The sequence below is a fragment of the Aythya marila genome, assembly GCF_965140915.1.
Source record: "Aythya marila genome assembly, contig: HAP1_HAP1_SCAFFOLD_60, whole genome shotgun sequence".
In the NCBI taxonomy this organism is placed as follows: domain Eukaryota; kingdom Metazoa; phylum Chordata; class Aves; order Anseriformes; family Anatidae; genus Aythya; species Aythya marila.
Window position 1 is genome coordinate 1 of NW_028137676.1, and position 13635 is coordinate 13635.

Below are 13635 nucleotides of genomic sequence, written 5' to 3' on the forward strand. Positions count from 1 at the left end.
GGGGGGAGGGGGGAGGGGGGCCCCCCCCCCTCCCTACCTGCCCTTCGGGGGGGGCCCCCCCTCGAGGAGCCCCCCCCGCCTGCCTCTACCAGGACCTGCAGCCCCCCCCCTGCGCCCCCCCCGGAGCCTTCCAGGGCCCAGGTGAGTGCAGGGGAGGCTCTTTATTGGGGAGGGGCTTTTTTTTAATTGGGGGGGTCTTTTATTTATTGTGGGGGGTCTTTTTATTGTGGGGGGGCTCTTTTATTGGGAGGGTCTTTTATTATTGTGGAGGGCTTTTTTTTATTGGGGGGATCTTTTTTTGGGGGGGGTCTTTTTTTTGGGGGGGGGGTCACCCTATTCTTGCAGCCCTGCAGGGCCTGGGGGGGAGCGACGGCTTCGTGGGACCCCCATGGGCTCCCGATGGGGCGCGGTGCCCCCAGGTGAGGCCGGGTCCTTTTTTTTTAGGGGGGGGCACCCACAGGACCCCCCCCCAAAAAAATCTCACCCATGGCCCCCCCCCTCCCCCAGGACCCTGAGCATTATCCCCCCTTTGCCGCCTTCCCCCATGGCCGGCGTTGGGGGGCTGCGAGCTGGGCCCCCCCTGGGTGGGGGGGGCGGCCCCCCCCGAGGTGAGAGCAGCAATGGGGGGGGGGCACAAGGGGGGGGGGCACAACGCGGGGGGGAGAAATTGGGGGGGGGGGTGCACAGGTCACCCTCATGACCCTTCTCTCTCCCCCCCCCCCCAGGTCCCCCCAGCGCCCCCCCCCTCACAGAGCCACCCCCCCCCGCTTTACCGGAGTCGCCTCAGTCTCGGGGGGGGGCCTCTCCGCTACCGGCCCCCCCCCATGCTGGACCCGGGGCGCTCGGGGCCGGGGCTTTTCGGGGGTCTGAGCTCCACGGGGGGGCGCGCAGCCCCCCCGGCTCCCCAGACCCCCTGCGCCTCAAAGTTCCGTGAGTGGGGAAAATGAAGGGGCGGGGGTTATTATTATTTTTTTTGGGGGGGGGGGCATCTTGATTTTTTTTTGTGCCCCCCCCCCAGGCAAATCAACGTGGGCTCTGGCTTCCAGGCGGCCGTGCCGGAGCTGGGGGGCTGCGCCCGGAGCCCCCCACCCCCGAGGGGGGCAACGCTGGCCTGGAGCCCCTGGCCCGGGTTGGAGGGGGACCCCGCAACCCAGCGGCAAGGTGAGGCCCCCCCCGCACCCTAAAATTTGGGGGGGGGGGGCTTCCGAGGGGGGGGCAGCACCCTAATTGTGCCCCCTCCCCCCCAGTGGAGATGCTCCTGGCCCTATCTTGCTCAAGCGCTGTGCCGGGGGGGGGCACCAACACCGAGCTGGCCCTGCACTGCCTGGCCCGTGCCAGCGGCAGCCTGACGGTAAGGTGGGGAGGGGGGGGGTCTGGGGTGGCCCCCCCCGCTCAAAAAAAAACCCCAACCTCACCCTAAATTTCTCTGCCCCCCCCCCAAAAAAAAAGGGAGCCCTGGAGCTGCTGCTGCTGGGGACGCCGGCCTGGCCCGAGGCGCACCCACTGGCTGGGTACCACTATGCTGGTGAGGGGGGGGCTCGTTGTCTCGTGGGGGGGGTCTTGGGGGGGGTCCTGGGGCTTGTGGCCCCCCCCCAGCACCCACAAAGAGCCCCCCCCTCCCCGGCAGGCAGCGACTCCTGGAGCCCCCGTGAGCGGCGCCTCTTCGCCCAGGCGCTGGCGCGGCACGGGAAGGATTTTGGGCGCATCCAGCGGGCGGTGAGGCCCCCCCCGTGCCATAAATCGCCCCCCCATGCTATAAACACCCCCCCATGGTATAAACCCACCCAGATTTCCTGAGGGCACCCCAAAAATGCCTGCTCCCCCCCCCCCCCCAAGGTACCCTCCAAGCGGACGACGCAGTGCGTGGAGTTCTACTACCTGCACAAGGCGCGGATGGGGAGGGGGCGCAGGCAGGTATGGGGGGGGTTGGGGGCGCCCAGCAAATTGGGGGGGCTCAGGGGACACCCCCGGAACACTCAAGGGTGCCGGGGACCCCCCCCGGAGCACCTGGGGGGGGTCAGGACCCCCTCTCTCCTGTCTGTGTTTCCCCAGGTGGTGCCCGAGGGTCTCGGCGCACGGTTCCCCTGCAAGCTCTGCGGAAAGTAGGGGGGGGCAAAAGGGTTTTGGGGGGGCAAATGGGGCTCGGGGGGGCTGAAAAGGTATGGGGGGGGGGGCAAAAGGGGTCTGGGGGGGACAAAAGGGACTGGGTGGCCCCAAAAGGGTTGATAGGGGGGGCAAAAGGGTCTGGGGGAGGCAGAAAAGGGTTGGGGGGGGGGCAAAATGGGCTGGGGGGGCCCAGAAGGGGCTGGGGGGGGGGCAGACCCCCCGCTCTCCCTCAGCGCCCCCGTTTCCCCCAGGATCTTCCCCAAAATCAAGAGCCGCAACGCCCACATGAAGATCCACCGGCAGCAGGAGGGCTGGGGGGCCCCCCCCCCCCTCATCCTGCCCCCCCCCTGGGCTCCTGCCCTGGGGGGGGCCCTCACCGCTGTGCCCCCCCCCGCGGCCGCGAGCCCCCCGCCATGGGGTGGGGGTCCCGGGTGGGCCGGGCCCCCCCCAGACACAGCCAAGGCTGGAGGAGGAGAATTTATTGCAGAGGAGGGGGGGGGGCGCTGGGGGGGCCCCCTGTGAAGAGGGGGAAGGGGAGGGCGCAATTTGAAGCCCCCCCCCATAAATAAAAGCCGTGTGGCCCCGCATCCAACGCCCCACCCCCCTTTGGTTGTAGGATCCTGCGTGTCCTTGGGGGGTCCCCAGACAAAGGGGGGAGGCCCCAAATTTGAGGGGGGGGGCCCAATTTGAGGGGGGGGCCCCCTCACACCTCGATGCGGGGGTCGGAGCCGCGGCCCTGGCGCTGCAGCTGCTCCTCCTGCCGCAGTTTGGGCTTCTCGGTGCGCGTGTGCCACACCAGCACCTGGGGGGGGGGGCACAAAAAAAAAGACAAAAAGACTCCCCCCCGTCAGCCAAACTGGGGGGCGGGGGCTCGCAAACCCCCACCCCGCAGCCCTAGGGGACCCCCAGGCTTCACAGGACCACCCCAAGGGGTTCAGGATCCCCCCCCAAAGGGCTCATGACCCCCCCAAAGGGGCTCAGCACCCCCTCCAGGACCCCTCTAGGCTCCCCAGGACCCCCCTACACATCCCAGGACTCCCCCAGGAGGCCCAGGGCCCCCCCAGAACCCCCAGAACCCCACAGTATGGCACTCCTGAGACCCCCAGGACCCACCCAAAGGGGCTCAGGACCCCCAAAGGGGGCTCAGGACCCACCCTAGGTCCCACCTACACTCCCCAGGCCCCCCCCAAAGGATCTCAGCCCCCCCCAAAGGACCCCAGGCCCCCCCCAACCTGCGTGCAGTTGTCGGCCTTGGGCTCCAGCTGGGCGGGGGTGACGAGCCCCCCCAGGAGGCTGCTCTCCAGGTACCCGCGCTCGGCGGCGGGGTCGAAGCGGGCGGCGGGGCGGGCGCGGAGCAGGGGGAGGGCGACGGCGAAGCCGGCCATGTCCAGGGGGAAGGGGCGCTCGGGCTTCCAGGCCGTGTGGAAGCCCACCACCCGCCCCCCCGCCACCAGCGGCCGCTCGAAACGCAGCCCCCCCACCAGCCCCACCGGCCAGACGGACACCCCCTGGGTGCTGCGCATCTGCGGGGGGAGAGGGGTTGGGGGGTCAGAGGTTGGGGTAAAAGGGGCTTTGGGGGGTGTGTGGGGGGGTTAAGGGGGGAAATAAGGGGCTTGGGGGGGGTTAGAGGGGGGTTAAGGGGGGAAAGGGGGGGTAAAAGGGGCTTTGGGGGGGGTTAAGGGGGGAAACAAGGGGCTTGGGGAGGTTCTGAGGAGTTCCAGGAGGGGCTTAGGAGTCCCGGGGGAGTCTGAGGATTTTGGGGGGGGCCCGGGGGGGGCCGTACCTCCTCGAAGAGCCGCAGGCTGTAGGTGTTGTCGTCGTCGGCGAAGTAGACCACGGCCGCCTCGCCGGGGGGGCGCGTGTCCCGCAGCCACTGCAGGGCCCGGTTGCGCTGCTCCACGCCGCGGGGGCGCAGCCAGGGGGGGTCCCCGGGGCGGCGTCGGATTTCGGGGGGGGTGGGGGCGTGCAGGTGGGTGAAGGGCACCCCGCTGGCCGCCAGCAGCCCCCCCACCAGGGCGGTGGGGGCGGGGGCGTCCTCCACCACCACCCAGTGCAGCGCCCGCACGTGCAGCAGGGTCTGGGACAGGCGAACCAGCTCGGCCTTCTGCACCGGCCTGGGGGGGGCAGAAAAATGTTAGGGGGGGGCTAAAGATGTAAGGGAGGGGGTAGGGGATAAATTAGGGGGGGTGCAGAGAAGAAATAGGGGGGGGGATGAGAGGAAAAGAGAGAGGAAAAAGAGCAGGGGAAGGGGATAAAATGTTCTGGAGGGGGTGAATAGCAAAGGGGGGGGGATAAAATGTCCTGGGGGGGGGAAAATATAATGGGGGGGGGTAATAAAATGAGGGGGAGGGAATAGGTATCGGGGGGGGGAATACATGGAAAAGGGGGGGGGAAATCAGCATGGGAAGGGAATAAAATGTCTGGGGGGGGATAAAATGTAATGGGGGAGGGATAAAATATCCGGGGGGGGGGAATAAAGTGTCTGGAGGAGAGAATAAAGTGTCTGGGGGGGGGTTAATAGCCCCGGGGGGGGCAAATCAACGCCCCCTGCTCTCACCTGGCGTAGGTGGGAGTCACCACGTAGATGGTCGGCAGCGGGGCCCCCCCGGTCTCGGGCCCCCCTCCCGTTTTGGGCCCCCCCCCCCCAGCCCCGTGCCGCAGCTGGGCCTGGAGCTGGGCCAGGCGCCGCTCAGCGCCCTGCAGCAGCCGGGAGCAGTCACAGGGCTGCCCTGAGGGGGGGCAAAAATTAAAGAGGGGGGGTTAATTAATGAAAGGGGGGGATGAGGAGGGTTGTGGCCCCCCCCAGGCTCTCACCGAGCTGCAGCAGGGCGCAGAGCAACCCCAGCAGTGACACCACGAAGTAGACGAGGAAGACGTGCTTCAGCCTCAGCATGGCCGGGGGGGGGGGAACTGGGGGGGGCAAAAAAAAAATTGGGGGGGCTGAGGGGGTTCCTGGGGGGGCAGGGGGGTGGGGGGGTGGCCCTGCAGCCCCCAGCGCCTTCCCGGTTCCTCCCAGTATGGACCAGTGGCCCCCAGTTCCCCCCCAAGGTGCAAAGATTCAGGGGGGGCAGCACCAGCCCCCCCAGTTCATCCCAATTGCCCCCCCACATCTGTCCCAGTCCCTCCCAGTAGCCCCCAACCCATCCCAGTTCCTCCAAGTAAATCCCAGTCCCCCCCATTATATCCCCAGTCCATCCCAGTCCCCTCCAGTACATCCCAGTTGCCCCCCAGTATGTCTCAGTCCCCCCCGTTATGTCCCCAGTCCATCCCAGTCCCCCTAAGTAAATCCCAGTCACCCCCAGTACATCCCAGTCCCCCCCCCAGTATGTCCCAGTCCCCCCCGTTATGTTCCCAGTCCATCCCCGTCCCCTCCAGTTGCCCCCAGTCCCCCCCAGCCCGTCCCGGTCCGTCCCAGTCCCTCCCAGTGCTCCCAGTCCCGGTGCCCACGGGCCGTGCGGACGTGGCGCCGTTGCCATGGAGACCGCGGGGGGGGGGGGGGGAGGGGCAGCCGCGGAGCCACCGGAACTCACCGCGGCGGGGGCGGGGCCGGGGACCGGAACCGGGACCTCGGGGACCGGAACCGGGCCGGGGCCGCGCAGCCTCCGCCGGGCCGGGCCGGGCCGGGCCGGCTCTTCCGGCCCTACCCCGGTACCCTCCGGCCGCTACTTCCGGCCGCGGTCCGTCCCCTAAACGAGCCCATCCGGCACCGCCACCCCCAGCGCAATAGTTCCCCGCCCCCCCCAAAAGAAAACAGTCACTTTTCCCGTTTTTTTTCCGTTTTTTAATTCGTGTTTTATCAAAATCCGCGCGGGGGCTGCGCCCCACGGCCACCCCCTTGCCCCTCAACCGGAAGAGAAGGGGGTGGGGGCTTGCTTTTGCCCTCCCTCCCCCCTCCCCCAGCATTGGGGGAGAGGGCGAGGGGAGGGGCCTCCCCCCACCCCCTGCTGCCCCCCCCAGCAGCTGGGGGGAAGGGGGGGGCAGAAAGGGGGGGAGGGCACAGAAAAAGGGGGGGGGGAGGGCAAGGAAAAAAAGGGGGGGGGAGGGGAAGGGGAGGAGGTGTTGCTGGGGTCACAGGGGGGGGATTTGGGGGGGAGTTGTGGGGCTGGGGGGGGCTCAGGGCTGGGGGGGGCTCACAGTCTTGGTCCCCAGCCCCCACCAGCCCGGCCCCGCTCCCCCCTCCCGCCTCAAATTGTGAGGGGGGGGGGCAACCGGAGGGAGGGGGGATCAGCAGCAGCCCCCCCCACCTCCAAGCCCCCAAAACAACCCTGCGGCAGCAAGGGGGGGGCGAGGGGGGCTCAGAGGAGGGGGGGGGGGAGCCCCCCCCGTCTCACAGCAGCCCCCCCCCTGCATTATCGCAGGATGATGGCCCAGTCAGCGCCGATGGGGACCCCCGGCTTGCGCAGGGTGAGGACGGAGGTCTCCGCGTCGTGCTGGAAGTCGAGGCGAGTCTCGGGGCCGGCTGTGGGGAGGGGGGAGCGCAAAACGGGGTGAGGGGGGGGCACAACAGCCCCAGGACCCCCCCCCAAACCTCCCCGTGTCCCCCTACTCACCTGCGGGACGCAGCACCACGGCCGCCGGCTTCCCCGCGCCGAGGATCACCACGCGCTCCACCCACGCCGGAGTCTCGAAGCTGCCCCGGGGGTCCGCAGAGCTGGAGGAGGGGAGGGGGGGACACAGAGACGAAAGGCATGGAGAGGGGCGCCCCCACAACGCGGGGGGGGGCCAAGGGGGGGCTTTTTGGGGGGGCTACCTGGCTGTCAGCGTGTTGCCGGCGAAGGTGAAGCGGCGGTGGAGGTAGCGCGCGGCCGTGGCGTAGTCAAAGCTCTGCCCGTCATCCAGGAAGAGGTCACCTTCAGCCGTGCCCTGGGGGGGTTGGGGGGATCAGGGGGGGGCTCCTGGGGGGTTTTGGGGAGCCCCCCCCGCGGCGCTGGGCTCACCTGGGGGCTCAGGGCCACGTAGAGGGTGAAGGGATCGCCCTTCATGCACTCGGTGGAGCGCCGCACGCGGTCCTGCCGCGGCACCACAGTGCCGCCGCGCTGGTAGACGGGGATCTGGGGGGGGGGCAGAGGAAATTTTAGCTCCCCCCAGCCTCTCTGGGACCCCCCCCAAAGCCCCGGCACCACGCACGCTGCTCATGGTCACGGGCACGTAGAGGGTCTGGGGCGCGTGGTGCTTCTGGTGGGAGGCGATGTCGTACCACACCTGGGGGCAGAGTTATAGGGTGAAGATGTGCCCCCCCCCAGCAAAAATAAACACCACTGGAAGTGCCCCCCCAGCCCTCTCCAGCTCACCTCTCCCTTGCCAGGCAGATAGACCTGCACGCCGCGGGCGCCCTGCTCCGTCACGGGGTGCACGAGGAGAGCCCTGTCTGGAGGGGGGGGGAAAAAGGGGGGGGCTCAGAACCAAGGGGGGGGGGTCCTGGGATGGGTGGGGGGGTCCTGGGGGGGCGCCACTCACCAATTAGGTACTGGTCGTCCATGGCGAAGGTGGTGGTGTCCTCAGGGTACTCCATCCAGAGGGGCCTGGGGGGGGAAATGGGGGTAAACGGGGGAGTTTTGGGGTGGATTTCGGGGCAGAGCAATTTGGGGAAGAAATGGGGAGGAAATGGGAGAGTTGTGGGGCAATTTCAGGGCAGAGCGGGACAATTTGGGGTCCCCCGCCTCACCTCATGACGGGCAGTCCGTGGCGGTGGCAGCGGTAGAAGGCGGTGTACCAGAAGGGCAGCAGGGCGTAGCGGTGGCGCAGGGCGGCGCGGATCAGCGCCGCGTTCTCCTCCCCAAAAAGCCAGGGCTCGCGCCGCACCGTGTCCAGGTGGGCGTGGGCGCGGAAAAAGGGCTGGAAGGCGCCCGCCTGGTACCAGCGCACCAGCAGCTCCGGCTCCGGGTTCTTGAAGAACCCCCCCACGTCGGCTGCGGGGATGGAAAAAGGCTCGGGGGGGTCCTAAAATGGTGCTGAGCACCCCCAAAATGTCCCTGCCCCAAATAAATAGCCAAGCTGCTCACCGCCGCAGAAGGAGAGGCCGGCCAGCCCGAAGCTCAGGCACATGGGGATGGAAATCTTCAGGTGCTCCCACTCGGCCGCGTTGTCACCCGTCCACACGGCACCTTTTTGGGGGAAAAAGAGGTCCGGGAGGTTCTTGTGGGGGGGGGAAATGGGGTGGTGGGGGGCGCAAGGGGGTCCCCGCTTCGTCCTGATCCTCACCGTAGCGCTGGGAGCCGGCGAAGAAGGCTCGGCTCAGCACGAAGGGGCGCTGCCGCCCGCCCGAGCGCTTGATCTGCCCCTCGGCCGTTGCCATTTGCTGGGGGGGGGGAGGAAAAAAGGGGTCGGGGGGGAAAAAAGGGGTTGGGGGGAGGGAAAGAGGGGTTGAGTGGAGAAAGAGGGCGTTTGGGAGGGGAAAAGGGGGTCAGGGGAGAGAAAAGGGGGTTGGGGAGCCCCAGGGAGCTTTGGGGGGGGTCCTGACGGTGGGGGGGGCGCGGGCTCACCACGTAGAAGCCGTAGAGGTTGTGGAGGTCGCGGTGCTCCCAGCCGCCGTGGTGCACGGCGTCCTTGTGCATCGTCACCTCGGGGCCGCTGAAGACCGAGGGCTCGTTCATGTCGTTCCAGGTGAAGAGGTTCTCGGTCGAGCCCTTTGGGGGGGGGACACGGTGATGATTTGGGGGTTCACGGTGACATTTTGGGGGGGGTTACGGTGATGTTTTAGGGGGTCACAGGGTGAGGGGGCCGCTCCCACCTCGTACTGGTCGTAGGCGAACATGGAGGCCCACCAGGCGCGCATCTCGGGGTTGGTGAAGTCGGGGTACGCCGCCGAGCCTGGTGACGGAGGGGGGGCGTTAACAAGACACCCCGCACCCCCCAGGGACCCCCCCAAGCCCCTCAGCCCCCCTCACCCGGCCAGCACCACCCCTCGTAGTCGCCGCCGTCCTTGGTCTTGACGTAGAAGCCGCGGGCACGCAGCTCGCTGTGCACGCGGTAGGCGCTGTCCACCTTGATGTGCGGGTCCACGATGCTCACCATCTGCGGGGGGCACCCCAAAAATCACCGTAGGACACCCAGGAGGGTCCCCCAAACCCCCCCCAGGTCCCCCAAATCCATGGGGGGATCCCAAACCTTGCGTTTCTTGGCGGCCAGGCGCTCGAGCATGGCGCGGGGCTGGGGGAACTTGCTGGGGTCCCAGGTGAAGTAGCGCTTGCCGTCGGCGTGCTCGATGTCGAGCCAGAGCACGTCGCAGGGGATGGCGTGCTCCTCGAAGCCCCGCTCCACCGCCGCCACGTCCTCCTCGTCGTTGTAGTTCCAGCGGCTCTGGTGGTAGCCCAGGGCGAAGAGCGGCGGCAGCGCCTGGGTGCCTGCGGCGAGAGAGCACCCCCCAGATCGATAAAGACCCCAAGAATTGACTTAACGCACCAAAAACTGACCTAAACCCCCCAAAAAAACTGACCTGATCCCCCAAAACCTGACTTAACCCCGCCAAAACCCTGATTTCACCCCCCGAACCTTGACCTAAACCCCCAAAAACCTGACCCGACCCCTCAAAACCCGACCTAACCCCCTAAAAACCCTGATTTTACTGATCTAACCCCTGAAAAACATGACCCAGCCCCCCCAAAACACTACCCAGACCCCCCAAAACCACTACCCAGCCCTCAAAAACACGACCCAAGTCCCCCAAAAGCTGACCTAGCCCTCCCAAAAACCAATCTAACCCCTAAAAAAGTGACTTAGCCCCCCAAAAACACAACCTAGCCCCCCACAAAACATGATCTAACCCCCAGAAGCTGAACTAGCCCCCCAAAACCACGACCCAGCCCCCCCCGGTACCGGTGAGGGCGGCGTACTGCCCCGCCACGGCGGCGGGCGTGGGGCCGAGCAGCAGGAAGACGTCGATGATGCCGCTCTCCGACATCCAGCGCACGTCGGTCTGCGGCGTCTCGCCGCCCCCCTGCATGTAGTCCAGCAGCTTCCCAAACATCGTCTGCAAATGGGGGGGCACAAAACCTTCAGGGGGGGTCACCCTGGGGGATGCCCTGTGGTGCTCGGGGTCCCCTAGGAGCTCTTCAGTGAACGCTAGGATCCCTTTACGGCTTGGGGTCCCTGCGGGGCTGCCCCATGGCGCTCAGGGTCCTTTTGAGGCTGTCCTGTGGGACCCGGGGTCCCCTTGGTGCTGCCCTGTTGTCCTTGGGGTGCTCCAGGGGACCTTAGTGCTGCTCCATGGTGCTTGGGGTCCCTTTAGGGGATGCCTCGTGGGACCCATGGTCCCTTTGGGGCTCTCCTGTGGTTATTGGGCCCCCCCTGGGGGATGCCCTGGGGTCAGTGCAGTGCTCGGGATCCCCTAAGGGCTCTCCAGTGGCCCTTAGGGTGCCCTTGGGGCTTGGGGAACCCCCCCAAAAAAGAGTTTGGGGGCTGACCTTGCCGGCCGTGTTGGAGCTGATGTCCACCCAGGTCTCGGCAGCGTTGAGCCAGAAGAGGCCAAGGGTGCTGCGGGCGCTGTGGGCCAGCAGCAGGGGGACGGAGCCGTAGAGAGCCATGGGGTTGTAGAGCTCGTACTGGAAGACGTCCAGGTTGTAGAGGCGGTAGGGGTCCCCCCCCCTGCGGGAGGGCAGGCTGTCAGCATCCCCCCCCCGCAGCACCTTACCCCCCTCTCCCCCCCAAAAAAACAAAATTTCCCCCAAACTCACTCAGTGGTGCGCAGCCGCAGGTTGTCGGCGTGCTCGGGGATGCCGTAGACGTGCTCGAAACCCGGCAGGGAGAAGTCCAGCCCCACCGACGTGGGGCCTGGGGGGGTGGGGGGGGGAATTAAGGACGGCCCCACCCCACAGAGGCCCCCATAATAAGGGGGGGGTCGCTACGGCCCTCTGGCGCCGCCCTCACCGTTGGGTTTGGAGTCCGTGTGCGTCTTGAAGGTCTCCTCCCACGAGCCTGGCTCCTCTGCAGCCTCCTCTGCGGGCTGGGGGGGGGCAACAGCATCAGAAAAAGCCTCCCCACCTCATAAAAAGCCCCCCACCCCATAAAAAGTGCCCCCACAGCACCTTCTCGCTCTGGCTGTCGGCGTTCTCCGTCCCTTCGCCTCCCTCCTGCCCCTCGGCGGCTGCCTCCTCCTCTGCTGGCTCTTTGGGGGGGTCACTGGGGAACATGGACCCGTTTTGGGTTTTTTTCCCCTTGGGGGGGGCACTCGTGCACACACACACACAGCGGGGATGCTCACTAACCCGTGGGAAGGGAGGGGGGAGCCCGAAACCACAGGGGTGGGTGGGGGGGTCAGGATGCAGCCCCTGAGAGGGGCCACATGAAGGTGGGGGGGGATTTTTGGGGTGAGGGAGGGAAATTTGGGGCGGGGGGGGGGCAGAACAGCAGCAGCAGCCACGGAATTACCTATAGAACAGGCTCCTGAGCTTATCCCACAAGCTCCCGAGCGAGCTACTAACTTTATCCGAGAAACTGGGGGGCGCACGAGGAAGGGGGGGGGGCGGCGTTGGGGCGGGTGTGAGGGGGGGGCAAAAAACAGCGCAGCCAGAAACAGAAACACAGCGAGAGTCAGCGCCCGCAGCCCCCCCCCCCAATTTATGGCCCCCCTCCTTGATTTTCACCCCCCCACACCCGAACCCTGGGGTTTATCTACACCAGGAGGGAGCCGGGAGCTGGAGGAGCTCCCCAAATCCCACCGGGGGGGGGGGCTAAAAATGGGTGTAGCCCCCCCCCAGCGTACTCACGAGCCGGGGCGGGGGCGGAGGTGCTCAAAGACGAGCAGCCCGCGGGCGTTGATGCTGGCCAGCAGCTGGCGGCCCCGCAGCAGGTCCATGCGGAAAGGTTTCGCCGTCAGCAGCAGCCGGTGCCCGCCGGGGCCCAGCGCCAGCTCCAGGCTCCCCTCCTCGCGCCCCGTCACCGTCAGCCTAACAGGGAAAGAAAAAAAAACACCCGGGAGGGTCATGGCAGTGCCCCCCCGGCTCTGAAATTCCCTTGCTGGGGAGGTGCAGGACTCACGGCTCGGGCTGCGGCTCGCCCAGCAGCACGTCGGGCACCTCGAAGCGGGGCCGCAGGGGGTGCAGCTCCCGGATGCGGATGCGCGTGGTGTTCTCCCGCAGCCCCGACAGCTCCAGCAGCAGCGGCACCTAGGGGGGCAAAATCAGCATGGGGGGGGCCTCACTGAGTGCCCCTGGCTTAAAATTAATTAATTAACCCCCCCCAAGCCCCGCACGCACCTTGGTGGCCTCGTTGACCAGCTGCAGGGTGGCGGCGCCGGGGCCGAGCTGCAGCGACTCGAGGAGGGCTCGGTACGGGGAGCGGCCGGGCTGGAGGCTGCGCTGCCGCCTGCACGGGAAAACGGGAGGGTGTGGGGGGGGCACAGCCCCAACGGGACCCCCCCGATAAGGAATTGGTGGCCCGGGGAGGCACCCACCTGCAGAAGGAGCTCTGCTCGCATGTCTTGAAGTTGCTGCGGTCCACGGCCAGCGCGGCCCCAAGGAGGAGGGCCCAGAGCAGCAGCGGTGCCGGGCGCTGCCTGGGGACGGGGCAAAGGGCACGGCCGTTACCGGGGGGAGAACGGGGGGGGGGGTTAATAGAACCGGGAGGGGGCTGGGGGGGTCGGATGTAACCGGGGGGGGTCTTGGAATACCAGGGGCCACACCGGGGGGGTCCGGGAAAAACCGGGGATGGACTGGGGGGGGTCTGTGTGTAACGTGGGGACTCCGATTGGAACCGGCGGGGTCTGGGAGCAACTGGGAGGGGGTTGGGGGGGGGTCTTGGAGCAATCGGGGCTGCAATCGGGGGGGGCTGTGTGTTACCGGGGGGGTCTGGGTGGAACCGGAGCCAGACCAGGGTGGTCCGGGTACAACCGGGGCTGGATTGGGGGGGTCTGGGTGTAACTGGGGGATCTGGGAGCAAACGGGAGGGGGCTGGAGGGGTCTTGGAGCAACCGGGGCTGGATCGGGGGGGTCCGGATGTAACCCGGGGGGGTCTTAGAGTAACAGGGGCCGGACCAAGGGGGGGCCGGGAGACACCGGGGGTGGACTGGGGGGGCCTGGGCATAACCGGGGCCGGGCCGGGGGGGCCCCAACGTGCCCGGAGGGGGAGCGGGGACCGAGCCGCGGGGACTCGGCCTGGTCCCGGGCCTCGCCCCGAGGGCCCCGTGGCGCCGGGACCCGCCCGGTGAGGGGCTGGGGGGGTCCCGGGGGGGGTCCTGGGGGGGGTCTCACACTGGGAAGGGGGGGGGGGAGCGGCCGCCCGCCCCCCCCCGCCGCGCGCTCACCTCCCCGGCGCCGCCGCCATCTTGGCTGAGGGCTGACCCTTGACCCCGCCCCCCGGCCCCCCCACGCCGCCGCACGCCATTGGCTGCGCGGAGCCCCGCCCCTCCCCCGGGAGCGCGCTCCCGCCCCGCCCCGGGCGCACCTGGTCGCCCGGGGAGCGAAGCCCCGCCCACGCTGCCCCGTGATTGGCGCGCGGGGGGTTGAAAGGCGGGAGAGGGAGCCGATCAGAGAGCGCGGTAGGCGCGGCCGGAGGGAGGGGAGCGGCCAACCAATGAACGCGAGGTAAAGCCGC

General features: G+C 68.1%; 3 protein-coding genes across 5 annotated transcripts; 1 reads left to right on the forward strand and 2 right to left on the reverse strand.

Moving 5' to 3' along the window:
- Window positions 1-399: 399 nt before the first annotated feature.
- On the forward strand, window positions 400-2763 carry LOC309890648 (zinc finger protein 541-like; the record flags this gene model as incomplete). The annotated part of the gene is made up of 10 exons (XM_082785070.1): window positions 400-419; window positions 508-608; window positions 726-930; window positions 1019-1161; window positions 1248-1351; window positions 1450-1525; window positions 1628-1716; window positions 1837-1914; window positions 2053-2102; window positions 2358-2763. 10 exons carry the CDS (start codon window positions 400-402, stop codon window positions 2626-2628), a joined length of 1137 nt encoding a protein of 378 aa, XP_082641196.1. The 3' UTR covers window positions 2629-2763.
- B3GAT3 (beta-1,3-glucuronyltransferase 3) lies at window positions 2670-5752 on the reverse strand. Of its 2 annotated transcripts, none has more exons than XM_082785066.1 (6): window positions 5637-5752; window positions 4921-5016; window positions 4664-4835; window positions 3890-4220; window positions 3339-3629; window positions 2670-2908 (listed from the first exon to the last, which is right to left on the reverse strand). In XM_082785066.1, the coding sequence occupies exons 2-6, from the start codon at window positions 4997-4999 to the stop codon at window positions 2810-2812; spliced, it is 972 nt and encodes a 323-aa protein (XP_082641192.1). In that variant the 5' UTR covers window positions 5000-5016; window positions 5637-5752; the 3' UTR covers window positions 2670-2809. The 2 variants fall into 2 exon arrangements, with proteins under 2 accessions (XP_082641192.1, XP_082641193.1); XM_082785067.1 differs by lacking the exon at window positions 5637-5752 and adding an exon at window positions 5554-5585.
- Window positions 5753-5877: 125 nt separating this feature from the next.
- GANAB (glucosidase II alpha subunit) lies at window positions 5878-13387 on the reverse strand. Of its 2 annotated transcripts, XM_082785068.1 has the most exons (25): window positions 13346-13387; window positions 12497-12598; window positions 12300-12408; window positions 12082-12209; window positions 11811-11990; window positions 11473-11538; window positions 11130-11223; window positions 10972-11047; window positions 10779-10875; window positions 10509-10689; window positions 9922-10075; window positions 9214-9449; window positions 8994-9120; window positions 8837-8916; window positions 8589-8732; window positions 8308-8404; window positions 8109-8210; window positions 7772-8015; window positions 7564-7628; window positions 7398-7474; window positions 7234-7308; window positions 7044-7157; window positions 6857-6969; window positions 6657-6757; window positions 5878-6565 (listed from the first exon to the last, which is right to left on the reverse strand). In XM_082785068.1, the coding sequence occupies exons 1-25, from the start codon at window positions 13363-13365 to the stop codon at window positions 6456-6458; spliced, it is 2892 nt and encodes a 963-aa protein (XP_082641194.1). In that variant the 5' UTR covers window positions 13366-13387; the 3' UTR covers window positions 5878-6455. The 2 variants fall into 2 exon arrangements, with proteins under 2 accessions (XP_082641194.1, XP_082641195.1); XM_082785069.1 differs by lacking the exon at window positions 11473-11538.
- Window positions 13388-13635: the final 248 nt, after the last annotated feature.